Genomic DNA, 10400 nt, shown 5'->3' with positions numbered 1-10400 from the left:
AACTGTACAGTTGCTGATACTTCAAATTTTAGCACCATCGCTATACGAAACACTGCGTTGCAGTAAATCACAACTTTAGCAAAAGAAACTATTAAGTTAAGCTGCAGATCGCTGTGGTTGCAATCGAATAGTTGCTGTGTACGCGCAAAATTACACACTTGAACGACTTGACATGAATGTAACTTGCTTTACCCTCGCGTGGCCGCAAAACGACAGTCGTTATAACACGGGTGTTCTGTTTCATACACCTCAAACACCTGTACAGTGCCAGCTTACGAGTTACCATGTACGTGACTTTGTAGGTGATTATTTTGTTTGGAATTTTATATGGCTGATAATTCGGACAACCCATTTGTGACCACTTGATCCCATCACTGCTGGGTTATAGAGTAATTATTCTCGGTTATGAAGCAAATGACTGATGTAACAATACTGCGCTAAATTACTTGCCATGTTATTTAAACAAACAAGAACATTTCAGTAATGCGATACTCTTTATTCATCACGATGTGATATTGAGAAAATTCATACATAAAAAATAAAATGCCCGTTTCTAGTGTTGGTCATTGCACTCGGTTATGTAAAAAAATACATGAGGTGTAAATAGAAAGTGATTAAGTAAAGTGAAAATTATAAACTGGGACTGACAGTGCAGAATAAAAAACGTTAGTCCAGAAGACCCGTTAGGGTTCCAGACCTGGTATAAAATATATTAGCTACATAATTAGAAATAAAAAATACATACAAGCCAGCATCCTGCATAGGACAATAACAAACTATATAAAATGTTAAAATATACAATGTCTACGTTTGAAGCGATGTCAGGTTCACTGAGTATTCGAGGTCGAAAAACTCTTCATAAATTAGAGTTGATCCAAGTGACGTAGTTGGAGACCTAAAAATTAAAAAATATTAAATCGCTGGTCGAAAGACAAAAACACACACGTTTAAATTGTAAAGTATCCTGTTTACTACAGTCTAAAGTAAAACTTTCTGTGATTTCCTGACCGTGCCCGTTAGACCAGACAACACAACTTAATAAGTTTAATAAAATATAGTGGGGGGAGACGGGACACCTTTGGCACATAATTTCTAAATATTCTGATCTTTTTTAAACATTTAACAACGTTTTATGGGAATCGTAAGAAAGCGGTTTTATAATTCATTGAATGTTTTTTGTTTACTACCAAATGAAGAATGTCTCCCTACTAAATAAACATATTAAGTAAAAAATTAAAAACTTCTCACCTTCGTGTAGACTCCAGGTTTTCTTACTTTTCCGCAGTCATAACCCCATGATACAATACCATACACATAGAGTCTGTTGGATACTTTTATAATCAATGGACCACCGCTGTCACCCTGGAATAAAATTACATTTAGTACTGTGGGGTAAGACGGGTCGCCGTTAGCTACTAAATCCCATCTTTCGCGATCTTGTTTTAAACAATTACCAACTTCATTTTAGAATTGTGAGGCTACACTTACATAATCATGTAAATATTTTTCGTTTACTATTAAATGAGACAAGAAAGAGAATGAAAACAAGTACCATTCCCCCAAATCTACTATATGTTTAATATATTCAGTCAAGTTGTACTTTGTAAATTTGTAAAATACTTTTGATGTTTTCTTTAAATTGCATACCCGGCTATTTTTTTGTAAACTAGACTTGTTTTCCGGCAATTATATTTCTATTCCACCACACACTGATGTTATAATAATGTAACCACATATCTCTTGAATGCTTTACCTGGCAAGCGTCTCGACCACCGCTCTCATACCCCGCACACATCATGTTGCTTGTTACTTCATCGTCTCTATTGGTGAATATTTTAAGCCATTGGTTGCACACGGTATTGTCGATAACTTCAACCGTTGCTTGTTGAAGAATGTCGCTTCCAAGGTTACTAGCGGCTAAAAAATATAACTTTGGTTAAATTACGTTTTACCGATTTAAAGGCGGTCAGAATGGATGTTCGTAGGCAAAATAAAAAAGGAATGATTGAATAAATAAATTTAACTTGCTTTTATATCCTCGCTTAAGGCCGGAACACAACATTCATTATAACACAGGTGTTCTGTTTCATTAACCACGTGCCAGCTTACGAGTTACCATGTATGTTACTTTGTCGGTTATTATTTTATTGCCGGCGCTTTATATGATTAAAATCTATAGTTATTCATTCTTACCATCACTAACGTCTCCCCATCCAGCTACAACGCCCGAAGTTCTGGCAGCAAGGGTTTCGTCCTGCTGGGGTAAACATGCAGGTCTGACGTAGTTGTTGTACGTCACAGATTCGGTGAGCTGTTGAACACAGAGAGAGTTATTTCGTGTCACGGAATGCGTCATGCAGTATTATGATTTCATAATTGCTCCAATAACAACTGTGCTACACCGTTATAGTAACCATATATGGACTTACTGTGATAATTGCAATATCGTTGTCAGTAGTTGCATGATTGTAATTTGGGTGAATGAGAATGCTGGCAAATGAGACTCGCCTTTGTCCACGGTCGACTCTATTTATCCTTCTATCCTGCTTCCCCAAAAATCCAAAGTAATAATTGACGTTTGGATTACGATTATTCCTGTAATTAGAACACTGCGTGTTAATAAAGTCGCAAACACCGTACATTATGGCCAGCATAGTTTATGGCTCTTTTATCAATGCATTTTAGAAGCTAGCCGTATGTAATGCTTTGGAATTCTTACCCGAAGCAGTGGGCAGCAGTTAAGACCTTATTTGGGGCTATGAGAGTTCCGCCGCATATGTTCACATCGGTCAGTCTGCGAATGTTTACCAACCACGGGTGGCTTCCATAGTTTGCATTGGTTCCTGTGAAGATAATGAATTTTTAGAGACAATATAAATGGTGCCCCCTTACAAATTCCATTCGTTTTTAGGATTTTTTAGTTTTATACTTTCAACTATTTTCTTTGCGAACTATCAAAAGTATAACTAACCTCCAATAATACGCTGACTTGGTGTTCGGAACTGAAGGCTTACCATGGGAATCCCACACTGACCATTGTAGGTACCTGCACAAAATAAAATGTCAATCATTAAGTATAATAATAGATTCATGAATGTATAATGCAGGTCAAAAATAGACAAGTCCTTTTTTGCCCATGTATGGTGTAGTGTGGGAGAAGATAGGACACCTTTAGCACATGATATCCAAACACTCTGATCGTGTTTTACAATTAACAACGGTCTATGGAGGTCGGGAGGATACAGGTATATAATTCACTAAATGTTCTTTGTTTACCACCAAATGTGACGAGAAAATAGAATCAAAAGATGTCCCATCTCCCACCACCCTTTTATATTTTGCAAACATGTAAGAAAACTTTTCGTAAACAATGACCTAACGTTAATGTGTTACTCACCTAGTCCAGTTGACGCTACGGTTGTTGTAGCTACTTGAGTAGTTGTGTGACCTCCGCATAAACCACAGGTGACCCGACAGTTGGCACGCATGTAGTTCACGAAGTCCTTCACGCAATATTGCTGTGCTGCCCATGCGGCACAACTAAAAATAAGCATAGGTTGTATCTAACTTTGTAATTAATGAAATTTATACAGAATTATGCCAGGGAATTTTAGTTACAAAAAAATATATTTTTACTTACTGTGTGCTTTTATCGACGCATGGTGCTGCGGTGGTTGTCGTAGTAACTGTATTTGCGCATAAACCGCAACTGGATTTACAATTTGTTGCCATGTATGTTGCGTATCTTCCTGTACAGTAACCGGCTTGTTTCCAAGCGTTGCAACTCCTGTATATAAAATAGTGAATTTATATTTACGGTATATAAGATTATAAACAGTCTTGTATAAAAAAAACAAGTAATGGTTATGTAATTATTGAGTAAAGAGAAACAAAATACCCACCCTGCCTTGTCTGTACATGCAGCGACTGTTGTAGTACCTGTAAAATTAAAATTTCGATTAAAAACGGTTCCAATAGTTATAAATAAATAAGTCAATGTAACTGACTTTATCCTTGCATGGCCGGAAAACGAAAGTCGTTATAACACAGGTGTTCTGTTTCACACACCTCGTGCCAGCTCACGAGTATAACCGTGTATAGGTTACTTTGTAGGTGATTATTAATATTTATTAATATGTTATACGTACGAATAGCAATCGTGACGTTAACTTACCAGTAGTACATATGTTACAGCTCATTGGGCACGTGTTTCTCATGTAGTTTATATAAGCGCCGGTGGTGCAAAAGTTCTGACGTGCCCACGCAGCACAGTATCTGTGATTGTCGGAGCAACCCGCTGTTGTTGAAGTTGAACCAGCTGTCGTGGTAGTAGTAGTTGTCGTAGGCGCGGGTGTGGTTGTTGTGGTTGTGGTGGTGGGTGCCGTTGTAGTTGTTGTTGTTGTTGTGCCTAAGCGAAATAAAACGTTAAAGGCAAAGAGCTAAGTTCAGCAAAAGTACAGAATACTCAACAAAGTACAGAAATTGTAATAACGAGTGGTGTAGTTTCAAATTTACCTGCACAGCTACTGCAACTTCTGTAGCAGAAACTTTGCATGTAGCTCACGTATCGGCTGTCTGTGCAGAATCCTTGAGTTTTCCATGTTGGGCAGTTACTGAAATGAAAGATAGATTTATATACGCTGCAATTAATGATACAAAAACTCCATCGCATCATTTAGTTATTCATCTTACGTGTTTTTATCAATGCAAGCTGCAGTTGTTGGGACAGTCGTTGTTGTTGTCGTCGGTGCAGTGCTTGTAGTGGATCCAGTGCTTGTTGTGTACCCTGCGCATACATTGAACATATTACAAAAACATGCATTAAACAGTTAAGCGTATTGAATCTATGTTTTACTGAATAGTGGTTCGAAATCTTTTAAACAAGCATTTTAGGTTATACCTGAACATCCATATTTTGCGTTAATCTGGAACAAATCTTGTGGCGAGAATCCCAATCTTTGTCCCATGGTTATTCCTGCCGGGATAGCACTGCGAAATAGAAAGTGTTATGTATTTGACCCCAATGGTTGGATAAAGAACATGAAACAAAGTTTTGCTACGAGTTAGCACTTACGCTTTGGCGACAATCGTAGGTCTGCTTCTGTCAGTGGCAAAAGCGTAAGCTCCGTAATGCATTGTTGAGTTAATATCGTATGGTGAGCCGTAGCTATTCCAGTTGCTAACAGCAATCTTACGGAAGTTGCCTTCGTATGCTGAAAGTTAATATTATAGAGTTAAATATTAGCTGCAAAAAAATTATAACCTGTATAATTGTACAACACAGCCTTTTCAGTACATATTGAGTATAGGCCATGAATGTACGATTATACAACTTACTGGAAGCAATATTATCCCATTTTATTTCTACATGGTTGTCCCTATCTGCCCTCGAATGCTCATGGTAGAAACCAAGTGCGTGCATCATTTCGTGACGAACAGTTCCGGGTCTAAAGCAACCGCCAGCTAAAGTAATCTGAAAAAAACAAAGTTTAAAATAAATACGAAACTACCAATCTACCTAATAAACATTATCTTAAAACAGACGTTTCATTTTCAAAAAAAACTTTATAGTGCCGATAAAATATATATAAGACGGGACACCTTTAGCACATAATATCGAAATATCCTGATCGTGCTTTAAACGATTAACAACGGTCTAATCTTAAATATACTTACCGCTTGTTTGCGTCCAGTTTTGCCAAGGAAAGAAGAACAACCCGAACCGGGTGTGAACTCAACGTGAGCAACCTCTGCAGTTCGAGCGACGAACCGAATGCAAGTTCGAGTGGCAAAGTCGTTTATAGCTTCCTGGATTTTGGTCTGTTGCTCTGTCGCTGTAATTGAAAATGTAAATTTTAAAATTCGTTAATATTTAACTAGTTGCAAAAATTTTAAATTCGTAAAAATTTAAAAATTCTTAGATTAAAAATTAAAACAAAAATGTTATTAACAAAAATAACAATTAGTGAGTATTAGTTGGAATTAACAAAACTTACTGAAGCCGGTTTTGATTGTGTAAGGAACGTAAACGTAGGATCCGGTTTTGGGCCACGCGTTGCTGAGACTGGCACCTCTTGTTCTATGCTCTTCGCAATCCATACCGAACATCCGGAGAAACTCGTGATAGGTTTCATCTATGACATAGAGAATGTTAGTTTTTCATATTTACCGCTAGTTAGTTGTCTGTTTTCACAAATATAGTAGGGTGGTGAAAAGCGAGACACCTTCAGCATCACATAATATCCAAATATTTTGATCGTGTTTTAAACAATTAACAACGGTCTATGGAAGTTGTGCTGGGAAAACGGTTTCATAATATTTTGACTGTTCTTTGTTTACTACCAAATAAGACGAGAAAATAGAATGAAGGGGTGTCCCATTTTACCCCATCCTACTATATTACAAAAACACTTACTTGAAACCCGCATGTCTCCCTCGTAAGTTCCTTCGTGCTTGCATTCGCATGTAATTACTCCAGCAACAACTTTGTAACCCAACGGACATTCCTGGCCACACCCGCGCGGATCTCCAGTTGCCCCTCCGTTTCGGTTAGTATGTGTTAGCACCCCGGATTCTGGAAATTAGTAAACGTTTAAACACAGGAATTTAATATTTTATTTTTTTTTATTTTTTTTTTATTTATTTTTTATTTGGCTATAGTTGTACATATGCATTTTATAAGTTATGATTATATACATGTAAAAGTAACTTACCGGCCAATGTCGCTAATTCACTTTCAGTAATCTGTGGTGGGGGGACTTCGATGGCATCCAATAATGGGGCTGGGGGTTCAGCACCTGGCAGTGGTGTACCTAGAATCGAAAAAGTAAAGTGTAAGTTATAGAAATAAATTAATTCTCTGCAAATAATCAATTTTAAAATCTGAAAATCACACTAATATTTATTTTTGGTTTGGGTAAAAAAATTAAGTACAAAAACTTTAAACTGTATGCCTAAAAGTTTTATATTATTTCATTACACCGTTTACTAATTGGTTACACAGAATCATCAAATAAAGTTTTTTTCACATTCCTTACCTTGTATTGCACTAAAACAATACGTTAAGACGAAAAATAAAACTCGAAATTGCATGTTGTCTTCGTTGTAACTTGTATATCTTATCTTGTTCTAGAAGTTCGTACTTATATAATAATAATAATAATAATATGATGGTAGTCTTCTTTAGTCGTTTACTGTAAACGTTCTCTCTTTGAATGCCTGCTCTGTCTTCCGCCTTCTTTTATAAAGTAGGCCAGTCCACCTGTTACGTCACAACCGTGCGTTTTCGAATGCTTATTAGGCTTGAGAGGTGAAATCACTGATGATCAATTATATGTTTGCATCTCTAAGCGGTCGATACGTGATATTTAATATCACTGACCGCTGTGCTCTGGGGTCAATAATAACGTGCAATTACGCAGTGTAATGACGGGGGCATTTTCCACGAAAGTGTAACCAGTTTACGTGGCTTGCTAACAAACGAACAAAAACAATTGAAACAGTAAACATTTACAAGTCTATATTTTACTAAGTGGCCAATTTAATTGTGTGTTGACGTACGCTTGACGCATAATCGCAAGTTCGTTTAAAGTGGGCTACATTTTAAGCGCCAAATTAACGTTAAATGTTGCTACGCTGACGATGTTTATGTCTGGTTGTGTGTGATTTGGTAGTGTGTGTGTAATTGTTGATAAACTGATTCAAACAAAACTTTCGAATTAGATATTTTCCCTGATTACCGAGTATAGTTATGTAAGGCCGTGTATACTCTCAGTGTATCGCAACACCTGTTCTATATTGAAACATTTTTAGTTTCAAAATAGAAAGTTTTTAAATAGTTTAGTACATACATGGTCGGTGTGACGCAGGTGCTGAATGTGTTTTGTGATCTCACTGCGTAGCGCCTACATTTCCTTTACTTTTGTGGCATGATTTGCGTGCGTTACGTCAGCATAGGAAGGAGAGTGTTACTCAACACGAATTAACTATCACATGCATTATAATAGCATCATAACACCGCGTAACCCTTGTGGGCAATAAGTATGATGAAAATTTTGGAATAGGTGCTTACCTAATACAGTGGCCTCATTTCACTGTTCGAGGTAATCTTTGAAAAATAACCATGTGCTTACTCACGTCCTATGCTCTGATACCCCCAATGCATTTTCCTGCATGAACGCAGTAACGTTTTGTTCCTTTTATAGATTACGTACGTCAACGGATTTGCAAATTTTGGAAACTCTCGGGTCAGGTTTAGGCGAAAGGTAAACTTCGTGCAGAGCAGTTCGAGTTCCAACAATTTTGACTTATCACATCCTCAACACGACATTATCAATATAGAGTGATATCCCTCTGTGAACATAATTTTAAATGGACAAATAGGTTGTGTATTTTTGGAAATAAAAAATATATTTAAATGCAATATATGCGCGTCATATACGTTTATCGTGACAGTAAGTTATTAAACTCCCAAAATATTTAAAATCCTGCATATTTTTGCTTAGTGACGTATTTAGATTTATACCTTCGATATTCAAGGAAAACTTAGTTACAGTTGTTAAATAATAAAAAGCAAACTGCAATTCGTTAAAGACGTACACACCGAAGAATTTTATCTGTATTTTGTGATGGACTTTTGTTAGTGTTATATGTATATGCGACTCTAAATCACAACACCAGACCAAGTATACGTTACAATACAGCATCGTTCCAGTTATGTACTATTGTTATATTACATCATATAAGCCTTATAACCGGGTCAAACAGTGCAATGGTCATCCAGCGTTAAAGAAACCGCGTTAACTCAGAGCGGAAATTATCTACAGCTCATTGTTGTTGGGATTATATACGTCATAATATTCGCTACTTTATTACAATTAATCGTGTGTCATCGCGTTAGTTGGTGATTTTGTCTATAGTTAAGTTTGTGTGCAAAATAAAGGAAATATTATTGTGTTGTTCATGTATTTTATACATACCCATTCAAAAATTATACTGTACGACTTTTTTTAAACTACACAATATATAGTAAGGTGAGGGGGGAATCCTCTCCATGGAACATAGAACAGCTTTAATTTTTTTTTCTCGTCTTATTTGGTAGAAAACAAAGAATATTTAAAGAATTATAAAACTGTATCACCATGACCCCCATAGACCGTTCCTATGTGCTAAGGTGCTTGTCCCGTCTTCTCCCATTAACAACATCAAAAGAAGGGTCGTCAAAGCACGCTATAAGGGTGACACCGAGGAAAACGGTTGTAACAAAAATCGTGACTCTTAAACTCTAAACAAGTTGTGCGAACTCAATTAGAAAAGTATGCAGGGTACATTTGAGGGTGATAACGGTTTGATATTTACGCGCGTCATCCATAACCTTTTAGTAATCGAATTCTAAATTAAAACAGGAAAAGCTGTTAGGAGAAATATCGTTATTAATTGTCGCACGTGGTGCGTCACAAAATATTGTTTTTAGTAAAACGGAAACAGTTTCAACCCAACATCTAAACTTCATTGACTCATGCGTATATTTGGCAATGAATAGTCACGGGTTCATCATCACAGAAGAAAAAAAAATATGGACATTAGTGTACAACGTTTATAAAAGTTTGAACAATATAGTATGGTAGAAGAAGATGGTATATCGTCCCTTTTTTACCCACTGGAAAGTTAAAGTAGGGCAGGGCAAGATTGGACACCATTAGCACATAACATCCTGCAAATATCCTGATCGCATTTCAAACAATTAACAACGGTTTATGGTAGTCGTGAGGATACGGTTTTATAATTCTTTGAATGTTTTTTGTTTACTACCAAATAGGACGAGAAAATAGAACGAAAATGTGTCCCATATTCCCCCGTCCTTATATATTATGTTGCTGTTAGGTAACGTACACAATATATAGTAGGGAGGGAAGAGGTCATCTCCACGGAACACCTTTTTATTTTATTTTCTCGTCTCATTTGTTGGTAAACAAAGATCATTCAATGAATTATAAAACCGTATCCTTACAACTTGCACAGACCATCGTTAATTGTTAAAATCACAGTCAGGATTTTTGTTTACATGTACTAAAGGTCTCCTATCTGACCCCACTCTACATATAACTATAAACAACACAATATAGATGCAATAGAAGAATTTTTGGATATTATGTGCTAAAGGTTTTCCGTCTTTCCTTCATAGTGTTTTCGACACTCTTGTTATCACATATCTCGCTACAACATCGGAGCGGCTCGATGCTGCCACCATCGTTGGCGTTTTAAGTCTTTTGCAAAACACTTGGTACAGTGAAAGTAAATATTAATTCTATCTATCCAAGCTATGGGTCAGTGTTTTACTATTTTTCCCGAGGAACCCACACCCAAACTCTCACTCATATGAAATACTTTATACCAACAAC

At 36.6% G+C, this 10400-nt stretch overlaps 1 protein-coding gene and 1 long non-coding RNA gene across 2 annotated transcripts; one reads left to right on the top strand and one right to left on the bottom strand.

Moving 5' to 3' along the window:
- Positions 1-475: 475 nt before the first annotated feature.
- LOC149740740 (uncharacterized) lies at positions 476-7229 on the bottom strand. Its single transcript, XM_089871507.1, has 21 exons — positions 7038-7229; positions 6714-6812; positions 6416-6574; positions 5997-6134; positions 5677-5834; positions 5338-5473; positions 5075-5213; positions 4901-4989; positions 4693-4786; positions 4516-4613; positions 4175-4408; positions 3903-3939; positions 3641-3787; positions 3398-3540; positions 2972-3046; positions 2720-2843; positions 2430-2595; positions 2194-2311; positions 1754-1917; positions 1249-1362; positions 476-895 (listed from the first exon to the last, which is right to left on the bottom strand). Exons 1-21 carry the CDS (start codon positions 7090-7092, stop codon positions 857-859), a joined length of 2526 nt encoding a protein of 841 aa, XP_089727633.1. The 5' UTR covers positions 7093-7229; the 3' UTR covers positions 476-856.
- Positions 6658-8955, top strand: LOC149740739 (uncharacterized). The gene is made up of 2 exons (XR_016384347.1): positions 6658-6833; positions 8205-8955. It is a non-coding gene; the product is annotated as an uncharacterized LOC149740739 (long non-coding RNA).
- Positions 8956-10400: the final 1445 nt, after the last annotated feature.

This window comes from Ciona robusta, chromosome 2, assembly GCF_009617815.1.
Source record: "Ciona robusta chromosome 2, ASM961781v2".
Classification (NCBI taxonomy): Eukaryota; Metazoa; Chordata; class Ascidiacea; order Phlebobranchia; family Cionidae; genus Ciona; species Ciona robusta.
The sequence above is the reverse complement of the archived record's forward strand: the minus strand, read 5'-3'. Positions and strand labels throughout refer to the sequence as shown.